The sequence below is a fragment of the Rhinopithecus bieti genome, unplaced genomic scaffold (genome assembly GCF_001698545.2).
Source record: "Rhinopithecus bieti isolate Rb0 unplaced genomic scaffold, ASM169854v2 scaffold_12238, whole genome shotgun sequence".
NCBI lineage: Eukaryota > Metazoa > Chordata > Mammalia > Primates > Cercopithecidae > Rhinopithecus > Rhinopithecus bieti.
In genome coordinates this window covers 548,279-567,016 of record NW_016807069.1, presented here as the reverse complement: position 1 = coordinate 567,016, position 18,738 = coordinate 548,279, and the positions used below count along the sequence as shown (strand labels likewise).

The 18,738-nt window shown below is 40.8% G+C and overlaps 1 protein-coding gene and 1 pseudogene across 2 annotated transcripts in view; one reads left to right on the top strand and one right to left on the bottom strand.

The window, feature by feature from the left end:
- Positions 1-10,860: 10,860 nt before the first annotated feature.
- LOC108534640 (omega-amidase NIT2-like) lies at positions 10,861-15,396 on the bottom strand (annotated as a pseudogene).
- The window catches only part of GIPC2 (GIPC PDZ domain containing family member 2), a 97,839-nt gene continuing 94,049 nt past the window's right edge, over positions 14,949-18,738 (top strand). The window contains exon 1 of one of the 2 annotated variants that reach the window (XM_017880104.1): positions 14,949-15,865. In XM_017880104.1, coding sequence (XP_017735593.1) covers positions 15,626-15,865 — 240 coding nt within the window. In that variant the 5' untranslated portion in view covers positions 14,949-15,625. Of the gene's footprint in view, positions 15,866-16,013; positions 16,035-18,738 lie in introns of those variants that run through there. The other variant, XM_017880105.1, reaches the window with a different exon arrangement.

The following is an 18,738-nucleotide window of genomic DNA, read 5'->3' as shown; positions in this document are numbered from 1 at the left end:
CGTAATAAAAAAAAAAAAAAAAAAAAAAAAAAAAAAAAAAAAAAAAAAAAATATATATATATATATATTGCACAGGCTGCTCCCAAACTCCTGGCCTCAAGCAATCCTCCTGCCTTGAGCCTACCAAAGTTCTCAGATTATAGGCATGAGCCACCACACCCGGCCATGAAAATGTATTTTCAGAAACACTAAAAGCTTCTTTTTAAATGAAAAATATCAGAGTATTAGTTGACTGAATATATTTGGAAGATATTAGACCTATTAGGTAAATCATTATACATATTAAGCACTTCAACTTATGTGGTTATTATAAAGAAGTATGTTTCTTTTTCTTATTTCTTAAAGAACACAGAAGGAAGTCATAGTTGTTTCATTTATTACATGTATTACCTCTTTTAAAGAAATAAGCACCTATAATAGTGCTTGGCTCAATAATAAATATTAGCTACTATTAGTCATAGCATCTCTTCATTTGAAAGTGGACTTAGAATTCTGGTTTCAGAATTCAGTTGCCAGAATTTATTCATTCAATATTAATTAAAAATTTAAGAACAAACTATATGTTAAGTGTGTTTCATGAGAATTTGAGGGTTTTTGGTTCCCGGCCAAGATAGGAAAGCAGCGGGAGTGGCAAGCTCCCTGTCGCATAATCAGCCCTGTAGAAACTATAGCGCTAGATGGAAGCTAGGAATCCCTGTGGAGATTTAAGGCTGTTTTGAACCAGTTTGAGTGTTAGGGTAGGCTGGTTAGTCAGAGGAAAGCTTTTTAAGTCTGCTCTTGACTTTTTCCAGAATTACCTTGTAACAGATATTGCCTGCAACTTCACTGCCAAAATTGGAGACAAAAGCTCAGAGTGTGCATGCTGAGACTGCAGAGTATTATCAGGGCCGTGCAAAAGCCTTGGTGGCAAGAAGTGTTGATGGAAACAAATGTAGACTGACTTGTGGTCCTTGGATATTCATTCCTCCTCCTCTTTCCTTTCCAAAACCGTTGGACTGGTGTATTCCTCTCCGAAGGAGACTTCTCATTAAGGATTTAAAGTAAAAACTCTGACACAAGAGTTGCCTAATGTATAAGCAGCAAACCAGAATGATCAGTAGTATTTACGTGGTGCCTGGGATTCTGTGCCTTTGGGCTCATCTCCCACGTCCTTCAACTCACTGATTCGGCTAGGGTCCTTGTTGCAGCCCCTTCCTCAATTCACCGTATCAGCTAGAGGATCAAGGGGAATGTGGCCAAGGTAAATAGATATCAGACCATTTTTTTTTTTCATTCACTGTGGACAAATGAACTGCCATAAATTCTATAGCGTAGAGGGAGTTTCCTGTTACCATGTCTTTCAGGGTCACCCATGAGTGTAGTAGCTGTCTGCTTCTCGCTGTGCCAGTGTAATATGCAGAGCAGGCCTGTACTTTTTCCTCTTTTATTAACTAGTCATTACCTAGGTCCAGTCTTGCATATATCATTCATATTAAATAATGGAATGCATGTTTCAACTTGAAGATTTGGTTGAGGAGTAGCTCCAGTCACATCATCACTTGGTAGTCTATCATGAAGTTGTCAGTCCCTCCCAGAACTCACCGGCAAGTCAGGAGCTGCTTTTCAATGGGAAAAAGCCTGTTGGCAGCAGAGGACATGGTTTACTCCAAAATCCTAGGACTCTGCACCCAGATTCTCCTATTGGGATTTGTCAGAAACTCCGTATAGCTATATCTGCCACAACACTTCAGATACTCGAGTGAATTTTGAAAGATGAGCAGGGAACTCTCAGGCTGCCATGTTGGGAAAGTGGTTTCTAGGAGTTCCATGAGCAAAGGGCACAGTGGTGTTTAGGAACTTTAAGCACTGTAACAGAGCTAAAGTATATCATTTGATTTGGGAGAGAGGTAGAGAAATAGGTGGGGAACCAGTGCTATTTATATTTTATCCTATAAGCCTGTAGTTCCCAAACTGTAGTGTGCATCAGAGTGCTGGGAGACTTGGTAAAACATGGATTGTGGGTTTGGGGTGGGAGCAGAAATTTTGTATTTACAAAAGTTCCTGGGTGATGCTGATAGTGCTGATTTGGGAACTACACTTTGAGCACTACAGAAAACAAGTAGTTTTAAACAGGAGACTAACACAATCAGATTTAAGTTAACCAAGATCACTCACAGGTAGACGTATGGCAGACGGGTAGGAAAGATACAGCACAGGAGAAATAAGGCTAGTTGGAAGACAATCAAAATAATTGTGTTAAGAAAGCAACGGGCTTGTGTTAAAGTTAGCAATAGAACTGAGAAACAGGGAAAAAACCTCATTTCAATGAGTATTTAGCACTTATTAAATGCCAGGTACTCTGCTTTGAACTTTGATGTCTCTCTGGATTTTTTCAAAGCATCTGAAATCTTGGCAGAGAATGGGATAAACTTTCTTTGGGGGAACATAAATGTGATTTAATCCCTAGAAAGAAAATGTTTGTAACAAACTTAGAACCAGGTATCAGCAAAACTAAATCATATTTTAACAACCATAGGATAGAAAAATTCTAGGTTTTCTATTTAAGAAGGAAGAAATCCATTTTCATCTTCTAAATGCCTGAATGATAAAAATTATGGTTCTATAGTTTTATATTGAATCACGAATTATATGGTACCTCTTTGACTATATAAAAGAATCATTGGCATTCAGTCAAACACTTAGCTTTTGTAATATATTTTATTATTATATTTTTATATATAAAAATATATTTTACAATTATATTTTTTATTTTTAAACAAGTGAGGAAAATGTTGCCTAATACTGGTAAACGACTTGCCACAAACTAATGGGTAGTAGAGCTTGAACTGGGTTTACTCAATGCTGGTCTGGTGTTCTGCAGTAACCACATAATTGGTTATTGTCAATGGCTAAAAATAAAATTCAAACTTATTCCTAGTATTTATGACTGTTTGTAATCTGATATCAACTTACCTTTTCCGGTTTATATATTGAAACTCCAACTCTACGCTTGTTTGTAAGATAAGCCATACATAAACCATCTACTTATGTTTCGCCTCTGCAAGAAAGAATGCCCAACAATTTTTCTCTTCATGTGGTTCCCATTCTACTCCCATCTTCTATCTGTCAAAATCAAGGTCCAGCTCATATGTGAGACATGCCTGATGTTTTTGAGAACCAGTAATTTTCTTATTCTGCTCATCTCCTTGTAGAGCTTATTACAATCTGCCTTGCATAATTAATAATGATGTTAGTCTTCCTCATTAGATTGAGCTTCCTTGAAAATGGATTTTTCTTCCCCAAGATTTAGGTCAGTCCTTATAGAAAACAATTTCTCAGCTAATGTTTGTCTAATTTATGCTGAATAATTGAAATAGTAGACATGTTGTGAAATTAATTTACTGATATTTTTGTTTAAGAAAGATGTCCAAGGAGGCAGATTATATAAAATGTTTTTGAAACACAATGAATTGAAATAATTTTAGAAAATTATACTATTCTGAATTAAATATTAAATACAGTTTATCACAGAGTGATAGTTTAGTTGATAACTTGAAATATTCATTTGTCAAGTACATGTAGTTCAGGACTCGATTTAATAAACAGATTAAAAATGTGATTAGCATGCCAATTATTGAAATTTCCGACCATACTTCAAAATGATTGCAAGTGTTCTTAACGTTTCTCTTATAACTTATATTCACGATTTAAATAAACTTTTCTTAGTCCAAAATGCTTGAATTAGAATATTGTCATTCATTATTTTTGAACAACTTAAATATATGCCATGTTCTGATAGCCTACTTTCAATGCTTAAGAGTACAATGAAATGTGCCATATGAAAATTATGATAAAAAACAGAGCATGTACTTGATTCAGAAGATAATACATCCAGCCTGGGAAATAGAGTAAGACCCCCATCTCTACACAAAATTAAATATAAAAAATTGGCCAGGCATGGTGGCACATACCTGTGGTCCTAGGTACTCAGGAGGCTGGGGCGGGAGGATCACTTGAGCCCAGAAGCTCATGGCTGCAGTGAGCCATGTTTGTGCTACTGCACTCCAGCCTGGATGACATAAAGCGAGACCCTGCCTCAAAAAAAAAAAAGAAGATACTACAGGATCTTAGGATATGTCATTCATTTTCATTATGAATGTCTATTGTGCAATTATAACTAATATTTTAAAACATGTATTATGTGATAGGTACTATGCCACCTGATACACAAGTATATTTACAATATGTTTTATGCAATATTTATTTTAGCTAGAAGAACTAAATATCTTTAAGTATGAAAAATTAACCAAGGGAGATGAAAAGATTTGCCCAAGATTGTAATCAATTACCATTGTACAAACAGCACAATGACTTGAACCAAGTCTCTTGGTTCAATCTAAAACTCATGCTCTTAATTGGTATAATAACAGCTTCCTTCAATTATAATAGTTGTGGAAACTATAGAAAAGTGATACATCTCATCATTTCAATTTGTTTACTTGAATTCTGAAGGAAAAGTAGAATGCAGAATGCCCACCAAAAATTTTTATTTGGATTTTCATGTTATCTCTAGTCCATATAAATCAACATTCTCTGCATTTTTGGTTGGCAGATATAAACTTCAGACCTGCTTCTGCTAAAATTACAACAAAACCTTAATTATGTTATATTGAACTATTAGGGTTATATTTTAATGATGGTTTTCAGATCAAATTCTTAATTTAAAAAAGTGTACTGGGTAAGTTCAGTGTTCTAAAATTAATTACCAAATGTGGCAAAATATTTTTGGATAATATTTACTAGCATACTTTTCCAGTATAACTGAGGAACAAAATGAAAAATATTTGGCGGTATTTGGGAACCTATAATTTGCATTTATTTCAAGTTAAAAATGGAACAATTGGAGAAAATTATCCCCTTACCAGCTAATGACCTTCAGGTGTTGACAGTCTTTTACCTCCCCCCCTACCCCAGCAAATGGAAGGACGATTGACTCCAGGTTTCATGTTTTTGGTCTATAATATAATTAATTTCTACTCTTACATGAAATGCTTTTTTCTTAAAGACACTATGTTTCTTTCTGTCATTGCTATATCTTGGCCTTAAAATTACTGTAATGATTATCTTCAATAGCTTTAAGTTACTCTTTTCATTGAAAATATTTGGGATGGGTGCAGTGGCTCACACCTGTATTCCCAGCACTTTGGGAGGCCTAGGCAGGTGAATCAAGAGGTCAGGAGTTCAAGACCAGCCTGGCCAAGATGGTGAAACCCCGTCTCTACTAAAAATACAAAAATTAGCCGGGCGCGGTGGCAGGCGCCTGTTATCCCAGCTACTTGGGAGGCTGAGGCAGGAGAATCAGTTGAACCTGGGCAGCAGAGGTTGCAGTGAGCCAAGATCACGCCACTGCACTCTGGGTGACAGAGTGAGACTCTGTCTCATAAAAAAAAAAAAAAAATGTTTAACTCTATCCAGTATTTTGGGTCTGTATAAAAGAAATTATTTGTTCAACTCTGAGTCATCAAAGGCTTGTATGTCAACCAATTACTATAATTATGTTTTAGTTTTGCATACAGTACTTAAATGATTAAAATGTGTGACCTTTGAATGTGACTGTGCTTTAAATCTCATGCGGTTTTTCCATATTTATGTTATTGTAGAACTAGTGTTAAATTAGCTTACTGTTCACATTTGTTCTTGTCTCTTCAGTGTTTATTCACCATAACCTTGGAGATGTGGAGTAATCTGGAGTCCACGCCAGAGGGTTTCCTCTAAGTATACACAGATGAGATAATGCATGTAAAATATTGAGGACTAAGCCAGACACACAGTAGGTGCTCAAGGAGCAACTACGTATTCTTATTATTAAATATATTCTTCCTCCTTTATCACCCCACCTCCTCTTCCTCTTTCCATTTTCCATTTCTGTATTTCCAATCACTCATAATAAAATTTACTTGAATTTCAGCTAAGAGTTATTTCCTCCCCCATTTGCCACCTTCAGTTGTTCATTGTTGCCATGCAACTATAAAACATTCTATCTTTAGTCCCTGGGAAAACTGCATATGGTTTAACAAATCCCGTGTTTATTTTCTCCCAAGTATTTGCTTACTGGATACATACATAATGGAGAGTGGGGCATACAGGGAGGTGATCAGTGTGTGTTTCTTCAGAACTCCTAATGTTACACGTTGTAATTAGAGGCTACATTTGCTGGGAAAAACAAGTTAGTAAATTTATCTTATGATTCATTTATAGCTTCTTATAAATAAGACAATTTTTTATAAACAAGACAATGTCTTATAAATAATATTGCTTTTGGCAGACATTAATCATAGAATTTTTAATGACTCATGCTTGCTTTTATAGTTGATACTTTAAGGTTGTTAGGAACACCAAATACTGGGTGGAAATATTGTAGATTGATAACATGGGTTGAATTCTAAGTCTAGATGCAAAATGAAGACCTAACACTTTTAATTGTTTTTAATTTATTTATCTTAAGTAGTAACAAAGGTTAATCAATGTTATCCAATTATATTTACTGATATCTGTTATACATATAATACTTTCCAATGGAGAATCTGGACAGCATACCAAAGAGGAATACGAAATATGGTTTCTATCATCAAGGACTTATCTCGCTGGATTTCATAATTTACCATGTGTGAAAAAGTCAGCATATATACAAACAAAACTTTGTTGTAAATAACTATTTTTTGTACAATAGATATGTATTAGGAACTCAGAAAAATGAGTGACTAGGTGGGCTGGTATGCCAGCCGTTTCTATTTACATCTCTAGATCCAACCTCCAACCCTCTCCTCTCTCCTAGAGGCATCTGCAGCCTGGGCCATATCAGCAGAGACTCCATTCCCTCTGGCCTTGGGTTTAATTCAATGTTAAGTCTAGGTAGATAATGTGAGGGTGGGACTGGAATGAGGTCGGTAGGCACGTTTGTGGAACCTGGGACAAGAGTACAAATAGAGACCCAGATACCGTATGCCTATTTAAAACTGCTTGATAATCAACTGTCAAATAATATATGTTTTATACTTCTATTTTGGCCAATATAGCTTCATAGTGATCTGAATGGATAAGTCCAAATTCAGAGTTCTCCAATTCAATAGTTCCACACTGAAATATAGGGACATGGGAGAAACAGGTCTCTGCCTGAAGCCTACCCCATTATTTTTCTATCCAGCTCTGTTCTGTTCTTCTCTAATCCCCACTTTAGCCTGGCCAAAAGCTGCTCCTTAGCCATCTCTCAGACACAGGGATGCTGGCTGCCTGGACCCTGGTGAAGTCCATGCACATTCTGGAGGCAGGTTGGGGGCCACTTGCACAGGAAAATCAGGGATCCTGGGCGTGTAGAACGTGGTCTAGAAAGGAGGGCGTGAATTCTGGGTGGCCATTCTCCCTTACCCCTGTGGGCTCCCTACCTTGGGTGGTATGCAGCTAAAGGAATGCCAGAGCAGAACTTCTGCCCAGCTTTAAGGGTAATATTGGGTCAAGGTATTAATTTCCCCAAGTGCTTTCCTTCTAGATTGCCTTGGCAATGTTTCCTTCAAGCAAATGTCATAGCTCCTCTTAAAATGAACTCTCTCTACAGAACTTTTTAATTCCTCACCTCTCTGGATTTGGGGATAAAAACAGTCCTGGGGGCCAGGCGTGGTGGCTCATGCCTGTAATCCCAGCACTTTGGGAGTGCAAGGAGGGTTGATCACGAGGTTAGGAGCTCGAGACCAGTCTGACCAACATGGTGAAGCCCTGTCTCTACTTAAAATACAAGAGTAAGCAGGGCATGGTGGCACATGCCTAATAATCCCAGCTACTTGGGAGGCTGAGGCAGGAGAATCGCTTGAACCTGGGAGACAGAGGTTGCAGTGAGCTGAGATTATGCCACTGCACTCCAGCCTGGGCAACAAAAGTGAAACTGTCTCAAAAAAAAAAAAAAAAAAAAAAAAAAAGAAACAGCCCTGGGGTACTAATATTAGCCCTTACTTTCTGACCACCCACCACTGCCCAGTCTCTATTAAACCATCACCAAATACCTTAACTTGAATGTACCATTTGTTTCCTGTGTGAGCGAGGTGCCCCAATACACCTGGTTCCTTAAGTAGATTTTACAGCAAAGGTGAACTCGACATAGCCCTTGAGGGGAACTTTTACTTCTAAGTAAGAAAAAATAGAATTCCAAAAAATGAAAGGACACAAAAGATTACAGAATCCCAAACCTTTCCACCCTGTCAATACACTGGCCCTCTTCTTGGAATATTTTGACATGCTGAAAGATACTCTTCTCTTGAAGTTTTTCTTAGTTTCACACCTTCTGGTGTTCTGTCACATGCTCCCAGATACTGATAATGTGCCTGCCATGTACTTATGATGGATTTCCACTTCTCTTCCTACTTTTTCTTTAGTCAATTTCTGTGAGCTTTTATTCATACAACTGCATTGTGAGTCATTGGGGCCTTTTACTTGATGGGAATGCATCATTTGCTAGTATTATAGGTTTTCTCTACTCTTGTCTCATTAGCCCAAGACAAAGTAATACTATTTATGCTATAGCAATCATAACCATGAAGGGCAAATTGGAGCCCTAAAACTCTGTGGGTAGTATCCTGTTTTCAAAGAGTTATTCAGATGAACCAGAATATATTACATTAACTTTTTTGGGAGGATGTGGTAAACATATGTACATTATCTTCATTGAAGTGGTTTATCACTCTCTCCATATATATAATATATATATATATATATATATATACTATATTGTCAGACTTACCAAATTGTACACCTATATTTTTAAAAAAAATTCAGTACAGGCCAGGGCAGTGCGCACATCTGTAATCCCAGTACTTTGGGAGGCCTGAAATGGGAGGACTGCTGAACCCAGGAGTTTGAGACCAGTCCTGGGCAACCAAACAGGGAAATCCCATCTCCTATAAAAATCAACAGAAAAAGAAAAAGTCCATACAATTATGTGCAATTACAAACTTTAAAATATTTAAAGTCATTTGTCCCTTTTTCGCTCTTGTTCCTGAGTACCCAGTGCTGTTTTCCAATGGTTAAATGACACAATGGTCTTTATTACACCAGCTCCTGAAGCTGATTGTGTTACATATATTCCCAAACTCTGTTCAGAGGTGTCAATGTAGTTAGCTTGAACTCAGCCATGGTGCAGTAATCTAACACAGTGAAAATTAGCAAAATTGGGGTTTTTCCCATGAATGCTGGTTAAACAATCAAACAGCAACACCACCTTAGCGGTAACATACGTAAATAAGAACTCATGGCAGTCCTATAATACAATAAATATTTTTGACACGGGGTCTCAGGTTTGAACTCAAGGTTCTGGACTCAAGGGTTCCTCTGGCCTCGGTCTCTCGGGTAACAAAAAATAGGACTACAGATGCCTGCTACTGATAGCCCTGACCATAGTCCGTTCATTTTGTGTGTGTGGGGTGTGGTGTGTCCACTCTGTCCACCCAGGCTGGAGTGCAGTGGCATGATATCAGCTCACTAACAACCTCTCCTCCCAAGCTCAGGCGATCCTCCCCCGCCTCAGCCATCCTGAATAGGCTGGGATCACAGGCCAATGCAACACCACACACATAGCTGATTTTTTTTCTTTTCTTTTGTAGAGATAGGGTTCACCACTTTGCCCAGGCTGGTCTTGACTTCTGGACTCAAGCTATCCTCCCACCTCGCTCCCGAAGTGCTGGGATGTAATAGATGTGGAGCCAATCCGTGCGGGCTTCAGTCCTTATTTTTTAAATTTTTATTTAATTTTTTATTTTTTTGAGACAGTCTCGCTCCAATTGCCTAGGTTGGAGTGCAGTGGTGAGATCTTGGCTCACTGAACCAATCTGCTCCCGTGTTCAAGCGATCTCATGTCCTCAGCCTCCAGGGTGCTGGGACTACAGGCGTGTGCCACCACGCAACGGCTAAATTTTGTATTTTTAGTAAGAGACAGGGTTTCGCTATTTTGGCCAGGTCCTGGCCTGCCCTCCGCTTCTCAAAGTGCTAGGATTGCAGGTGTAAGCACTGCGCCAGGCTTTCGTCCTTAATTTTTAACTGTGTAAAAGAATTCAGGATACCAAAAAGTCTAAGAATCACTTGTACAGTGATTTCTTTATCATGGAGCTAGAAGTCTTACTAGGGGAAAAAGCAAAAAAAAAAAAAAAAAAAAAAAAAAAAGGGGACTTTGGACTTGCAGACACTCAACCCTATCAAATCTTTTGCAGAGATTCATACTAAGTTGCATTTACCAAATGCCACCACTGCCATTCTCCCATGGGGGTCATTGTTGACCTAGTCTTTCCCCAAAGACCAGGAGGGTCTGGGGTTGAATGATGAACTTCTTCTTAAATCTGAAGAGCCCAGAGGCTGCTAGGAAGGGAGGGGCTGCCACTTCCTCTAGCAAACACCAAAGATCTCTCACCTTAACGTCCTATAGCTACTTGTGGACCAAAAGGGAACTTCAAGGTACTGCTAGGAAAAGAATGGCACCAGATCAAGCTTTCCAGATAATGGATTCCAACTCCAGCAAGTGGGATAAGAGGTTCATGACACAAATGTATTTGTATTAGGTGACTCAATCACCAGGATACCAAGATCTGTTACTTTCACAAAGTGCTCTGAGGCAACTTAAATATGGAAGGAACTTCAGGGCCAGCTCTTCCGCTCCAGGCTCCTTTTTAACTATTTAATGTGGTGTGGAAAATATCAGCTTGCTGAGGATTATCATCTCAATAGAGAGCTCCTTGGGAAGGAAAAGGCTGAAATTTTAAAAAAAGATCTTCATTAAAGAATAGGGAGTTGATTATGTTGCAGAATCATATCTTCTTGTTTTGTGACACATTGGAAACATAAACTTTAGAGCTTTTTTGTCTCCACAGCACAGAGGTCTGATTGCTTCTGTTTAAAAATAGGGATCTGCTGATGGATTCCAGCCAACTTCTTAAGGTCTGTGTCTGAATACATGATTGTTTCTTCCTTGAAAGCCTCCCCAGGCAACATAGGAGGCTTTGTCATCTGGGGCAGGAGACTGTGGCCACATACACCTGATTATCAAGAGCCTGAAGCAATTCCCAGTGGGCTGGTCCAGTGGTTGAAATGGAAGCCCCTGGATAAACCAACAGCTGGCAGCCTGTGTTTGTGCAAGCTCTGCAAACCAATGTCATAACAGATGCCCCAACCCATTCTGCAGTTCGGAGTATCAACTGGGGAGAAACTATTGCCCGGACTCAACATTCTGGATTCTTGAAATGTCATTTTTCCAGGAACACCAGTGTCAAGCAGATGGACCTTTCTGTGCTTTACTAGTAAAGTTCCATGAGGTGACACGTTGCACAGCACAGGTGTTATATAATTTCCCAGCATCCTCTTCAAGGATGGAACCTCTAGTGAGGCTGTATTCCTTTGCTACTTCAGAAAGCTTCTGTGTGGATTTACCAGAAATTTTCGCTGCAAATTCAGGAAAATATTTTATGCCATATGGAGAATTAAAGCATCCTAGCAAAGAAACTATTTTGGCTCCTTTTGTTGCTGTTTCCCGGACAAGGCTACAAGCTCGCGGGTTGTTATCTGATTTGATGAAGAAACTTGAAGCTGGATGAGGGCCAAGTGGAAAGTTGCCCTGGCTCTCCTGGGAAGCACCAGCAGTGGCACTGGCTCAGTGCAGGTGTCCCTGTATTACTTTTCTAAGTCACAGAAACATAAAAATGTTAATGTTAAAGTTATCCTAAAGCTTTTTTTTTTTTTTTTTGAGTCTTGCTCTGTCGCCTAGACTGGAGTTCAGTGGCACAATCTCGGCTCACTGCAACCTCCGCCTCCCGGGTTCAAGCGATTCTCTTGCCTCAGCCTCCAGAGTAGCTGGGACTACAGGCGTGCGCCACCACGCCCGGGTAATTTTTGTATTTTTAGTAGAGACGGGGTTTCACCATGTTGGCCAGGCTAATCTCGAACTCCTGACCTCAGGTGATCCGCCAGCCTCCACCTCCCAAAGTCCTGGGATTACAGGCATGAGCCACCGCGCTGGCCTCCTAAGGAATTCTTAAGACTCTCCTCCCCCAGTACATCTGCTAACCTTAAGTTGAGAAACACGGATTTTCAGGACTGAATCGATGTGAGAGGTGAGGGAAAAGGAAAAATCCTGATACAACNTTTTAAAAAAAATTCAGTACAGGCCAGGTGCAGTGGCTCACATCTGTAATCCCAGTACTTTGGGAGGCTGAAATGGGAGGACTGCTTGAACCCAGGAGTTTGAGACCAGTCTGGGCAACACAGGGAAATCCCATCTCTATAAAAAATCAACAGAAAAAGAAAAGTCCATACAATTATGTGTCAATTACAAATTTAAAATATTTAAAGTCATTTGTCTTTTTCGCTCTTGTTCTGAGTACCCAGTGCTGTTTTCCAATGGTTAAATGACACAATGTCTTTATTACACCAGCTCCTGAGAGCTGATTGTGTACATATATTCCCAACTCTGTTCAGAGGTGTCATGTAGTTAGCTTGAACTCAGCCATGGTGCAGTATCTACACAGTGAAAATTAGCAAAATTGGGGTTTTTCATGAATAGCTGGTTAAACAATCAACAGCACACCACTAGCTGTTAACATACGTAAATAAAGACTCATGGCAGTCCTATAATACATAAATATTTTTGACACGGGGTCTCAGGTTGAACTCAAGGTTCTGGACTCAAGGGTTCCTCTGGCCTCGGTCTCTCGGGTAACTAGGACTACAGATGCCTGCTACTGTGCCTGACATAGTCCTTCATTTTGTGTGTGTGTGTGTGTGTCTCACTCTGTCACCCAGGCTGGAGTGCAGTGGCATGATATCAGCTCACTACAACCTCTGCCTCCCAAGCTCAGGCGATCCTCCCGCCTCAGCCTCCTGAATAGCTGGGATCACAGGCATGCAACACCACACACATAGCTGATTTTTTTTTCTTTTTTTTGTAGAGATAGGGTTCACCACTTTGCCCAGGCTGGTCTTGAACTTCTGGACTCAAGCTATCCTCCCACCTCGGCCTCCCGAAGTGCTGGGATTATAGATGTGAGCCACCGTGCCGGGCTTCAGTCCTTATTTTTTAAATTTTTATTTATTTTTATTTTTTTGAGACAGTCTCGCTCCATTGCCTAGGTTGGAGTGCAGTGGTGAGATCTTGGCTCACTGCAACCTCTGCCTCCCGTGTTCAAGCGATTCTCATGTCTCAGCCTCCAGGGTAGCTGGGACTACAGGCGTGTGCCACCACGCAAGGCTAAATTTTGTATTTTTAGTAGAGACAGGGTTTCGCTATTTTGGCCAGGTCCTGGCCTGCCTCCGCTTCTCAAAGTGCTAGGATTGCAGGTGTAAGCCACTGCGCCAGGCTTCGGTCCTTAATTTTTAACTGTGTAAAAGAATTCGGATACCAAAAAGTCTAAGAATCACTTGGTACAGTGATTCTTTATCTATGGAGCTAGAAAGTCNAAAAAAAAAAAAAAAAAAAAAAAAAAAGAAACAGCCCTGGGGTACTAATATTATGCTTACTTTCTGACCACCCACCTGCCCAGTCTCTATTAAACCATCACCAAATACCTTAACTTGAATGTACCATTTGTTTCCTGTGTGAGCATGCCCAATACACCTGGTTCCTTAAGTGAGATTTTACAGCAAAGGTGAACTCGACATAGCCCTTGAGGGGAACTTTTACTTTCTAAGTAAGAAAAAATAGAATTCAGAAATTGAAAGGACACAAAAGATTACAGAATCCCACCTTTCCACCCTGTCAATACACTGGCCTCTTCATTGGATATTTTGACATGGCTGAAAGATACTCTTCTCTTTGAAGTTTTTCTTAGTTTCACACCTTCTGGTGTTCTGTCACATGCTCCCAGATACTGATAATGTGCCTGCCATGTACCTTATGATGATTCACTTCTCTTCCTACTTTTCTTTAGTCAAATTTCTGTGAGCTTTTTATTCATACAATGCATTGTGAAGTCATTGGGCTTTTACTTGATGGGAATGCATCATTTGCTTAGTATTATAGGTTTTCTCTACTCTTGTCTCATTAGCCCAAGACAAAGTAATACTATTTAGTGCTATAGCAATCATAACCATGAAGGCAAATTGGAGCCCTAAAACTCTGTGGTAGTATCCTGTTTTCAAAGAGTTATTCAGATGAACCAGAATATATTACATTACTTTTTTGGGAGGATGTGGTAAAATATGTACATTATCTTCATTGAAGTGGTTTATCACTCTCTCCGGAAAAGAAAAGAAAAGAAAAGAAAAGATACATTCAGGAGAAATGATGAGGTCAGTTTTGTTTAGTCTCAATTTGAGTTTCCTACAGTCATTCCCTTTCTGGTAGACTAAGCTGGAGGTGGAGATATTTGGTAGACAGCAAAGTCTGTGAACCCGAGAATGTTGATGTGGCCATACAGGAAGAACATGCAAAGCTAAGTAAGAAGGGAAGTTAGTCGAGGAAAAACTGTCGGTGAATACAATTCCTGGAGAGTAGCAGTTAGCAAGGAGCAGGGTGGGGGATGGGGAGAGGAGAGCTAAGGAAGCTAAAAGAGGACAAAATTTAAGAAGAATGAAATGGGCAACGCAGATCAAGTAAGACAAAGACCTAAAATAATTACTTGTATTTGGTAATTAAGATATGATAGTGATTTCACTCCACTGTAATTGCATAGTAAGTGAAATTTCAGTAGAGTGTGGGGGCAAAGTCTGATCACTGTGCGTCTAAGAGCAGAGAAGAAGTGAGGAAATTTCGTAGCTAATAATTCAAGACTGTTCTGCTTTGTTGTAAAAAAACGTAGTTGGAGGCGACTGTACTTGAAAACAATGCGGTAAACGCGAGGTGGGGAATTGAGGGAACTCATTCTTCACACCGAATGGCCTCAATTTTCTTTGTACTATATGAGGTAAGGTCCTCTGTAGAGACTAAGAAGGGCAGAGCTGGGGCAAATGACTTTGGAGGCGTGCTGAATGTTGGGAGAGGAAGCGGCCCAGGAAATAGACAAAAGGAAAACTCAGAGGTGCCGAGGACCCGGTTGAGGGTGTTTTTGAGTTCAGCGTAGCACCAAGCTCAAGGTTATGTGACTTTCTCTTCCAATTCTGCCCTGCAGAGTGTAAGACGCAGAAAATGCAGACGAAGGTTGACTTCTACTTAAATCCCTATCCCCAAAAGCCCAGACGTACGGACTCGAAGGCCTGTGGCCAGATCGTGCGTGGGTGCCTACTACAGATTTATGAAAAGCACAGAAGGGCCAGCGTGTTTGCCTTCTAAGGCGTACTGTTCCGTAGCGTCGGCATCCTCAGGCCTTCACGGAAATCGAGCCATTTTTTACAAGGAGTGGGGATAAACCAGGTGATCGGATGAGGGACTACGCGTAACTTTCTATCCAGATCCATCTCGGAGGAGGCTGGGCGGGCGGACTGGCGGGCGGACGGGCGGGCGGCTGCTCCGGTCCAGGGGTGGAGGTCGGGGCCCCGACCCGACGCAGCCAGGCGGAAGCGCTGCTGCCATTGGCCCAGAGGCTGCTTTTACCTGCGCGGGGCCCGAGGCGCAAAGTCCGAGGCGCCGGCGGGGAGGAGGCGGCGGCCGGCAGCGCAGGTGGGCCCGCGCCCTCGGCCCTGCAAGATGCCCCTGAGGCTACGGGGGAAGAAGAAAGCCAAGCCCAAGGAGACCGCCGGGCTGGTGGCGGGCGAGCCGACAGGCGCGGGCGGCGAGAGCCTCTCAGCGTCCCAGGCTCCCCCACGCAGGCTGGTCTTCCACGCGCAGCTGGCGCACGGGAGCGCCACGGGCCGAGTGGAGGGCTTCTCCAGCATCCAGGAGCTCTACGCCCAGATCGCGGGCGCGTTTGAGATTTCGCCGTCGGAGGTAAGGCGTCAGGTGCTCAGGCTCTCCCGCCTCTTGGCCGCGCCGCGCGGACTTCGGTGGGCCTAGGAGGGTTGAGCGGCGCTTACCGGAGCGCGAAATCCAATGCCGTGTTGAGTCCGCCGGGGGCGTCCCGGGGGGAAGTGAGTGGGCCTTCCCGGGAAGGGAAAAGGTAAGTTGGCACGACCGGAGGAAGTCACATTCCCCCTTTCTCCGAGATCTGGCCTTTGGGAAGCGGGTTGGGGGAGGCAACCTTTCTTCCGCTTGCAAATGTGTTTGCTCCAGATGTCTCGGATTCCGCCGGCCGTTCAAGGTGTGAGCACCTTCCCAGACTAGAGATCTGGCGGGGCAGGTTAATACCCTCCACCTCATCTGGACGTTACTCTCCTGTTTCCTCCGCAGGCGTGAGAGTCACGCAGGTCATCTCCCCAGATTAACGGAAAAAAAAAAATTCAAGTGCCTTCCAGGTGATACCCAGATTAAATGGGGGGAAAAATTGAAGAGCCTTCCAGGTAATACGAAACGGAGGCCCACTTTCCCCCAATCTGTCATTTCTAACATCAACACCAGAAACCCTTTCGTGGTATTTCCAAGAAGTTTAAAAAGCTGGGCTGTTATTCCAAGAGTGGATAACCTAGAGATTCATACTTAATCACATGGGACTAGTTAACAAAATTTTCTTGAGGAAAATCAGCTCTTTTACATCATAATCTTAAAACGGGACTGAAATTTGCTTTAATTAGATTGCATGCGGGCCTGGAACTAAGTTTGACACAGGCATGACCGAAAGCACTAGTTTATGTGAACGTTTATGTGACCACTTTATTTGTGCTAACCCAAGTGAACTGCAAAGGTAGGTGTGAGAAGTTAGCTCAACAAAATATTTTGTCCACATTTCTAGGAAAAGCACGTTAATTTTGTTGCCCTGGACTCTTAGGAGTGCAGAGAGCTGTCTTTGAGTGGCACACAGCGGCACCTGGAGTTCTTTAATTAGTTGTTTATCAGGTCTGTTCAAGGGAAATTGAGATCAAGGCAAAATTCCAAGAGGAGACGAAAGAGCTTAAAGTGTAACCCGAAAGAGTTTAAAGTGTAACCCTTTGTTCTTTCGAAGTTCCCAGGTACTAAGGGGCAAATCGCAAACCCATCTGTGAATTATTTGTATTGATATAGGATACTAATAATAATACTTTACATTTATATAGGATTTTTTTTTTTTTCAAGAAACACTTTCACAGGACACTTTCCTTTGATCTCTAGGGGAGGCAGGTGGCAGGTTAAACACGATAACTTGGACATGGACCCAGGTTCTACCATTTATGAGCTGTGTGGACTTGAATGAGTTTAAATTCTCTCAGTTTTAGCCATCTATAAATACTTGTCTTGAAGAGTGTTGTGAAGAGTGGAGTCTGTTTGTAAACGTATCAGATTGCATAGTTTATGGTCAGGGCTTAATACATGGTAACTAAAATTATTAATACCTAACAGTTAAATGAAGGGCTGAAGTGCAAAGTGATTGGCCCTTAGCCAAGGTCACATATCTAGCAAGAAAAAAACTGGGCTGTAATTTAAACTTGGATCTTCTGATTCCTAAGCTAGTGAGCTTGTTAGTATACTTAACTGACAGCTTTAAATGTCTTTCCTGTAACCAGGGACTTCAGTTTTAGTTACAGATGGTCCTGGGTTTATGATAGTTAGACTTCAGATTTTTGACTTTGCCATGGATTTATTGGGATGTAACTTTCTGGACTTAAGATTTTTCCACTTTATGGGTTTATTGGGGGTATTAAATGCATTTTCAACTTATGATATTTTTGACTCACAATGGATTTATTGGGACATAACACCTTGGTAAGTAGAGGAGTATCTGTATTTTGCATTAACACTTCTCCTCATCATTATATATGATATTATTCTGAGCTCAGGGTACATGATTTTATTCAATCTACTTCATCCCTAAGAAGTAAGTATTATTATTAATATCCCCACTTTACAGAGAGGAAACAGACTTTGAGGTTCAGAATTTTTTCAGAATTACACATAGCAAGTGGCAGAGCCTGGATTTGAACTCAGTGTATCCTTTTTTCTGTTTTCTGTTTTTCTTTTTTTTTTTTAATGAGATGGGGTCTCACTCTGTTGCCCAGGCTGGAGTGCAGTGGTGTGATTGTAGCTCACTGCAGCTTCCAACTCCTAGGCTCAAGCAATCCTCCTGCTTCAACCTCCCAAGTAACTGGCACTACAGGCATGTGCCACCACATCTGGCTAATTAAAAAAACTTTTTTTTAGAGATGTGGTTTTTCTACGTTACTCAGGGTGGTTTGAACTCCTACTCTCAAGTGATCCTCCTACCTCAGTCTCTTGAATAGCACAGACATGGAGCCATTGTGCCCATCTTTTTTTTTTTCCCTCCCATGAAGATATATTGTTTCCTAAGTTTTCCAGAGTCTCAGCAATAGTTTGTTAGCCAGGTTCAACATTTTCAGTGCACTGACTTGCAAGGTCAGTTTCCAAGATAATATACACGAGGTGTTTTCATGTGTTACCTCAAAGTTTATAACATTTTATAACTCCAGTATATATGTATTTTACCATGTTTATGCATGTAACCAACATTAATGCAAGTTTTCCATCTGGATAAAAAAAGTTAATTATATGCAGGATAAAGTATTGGTCATCATAGCATAGTTTGCATAACATTTCAGTGGTTCACTTTGAAACAGAAGTAACTTATTAAAATGAAATGCACACCAAGGAGATTCCATTTCGTAGCCCATTTCCTCAGCAAGAAATTACCTCAGCAATAACGATGTAAATAACTTTTTTTGCTGATTTTTGTTTTTTGAGATGGAGTCTTTTTTTTTTTTTTTTTTTTTTTTTTT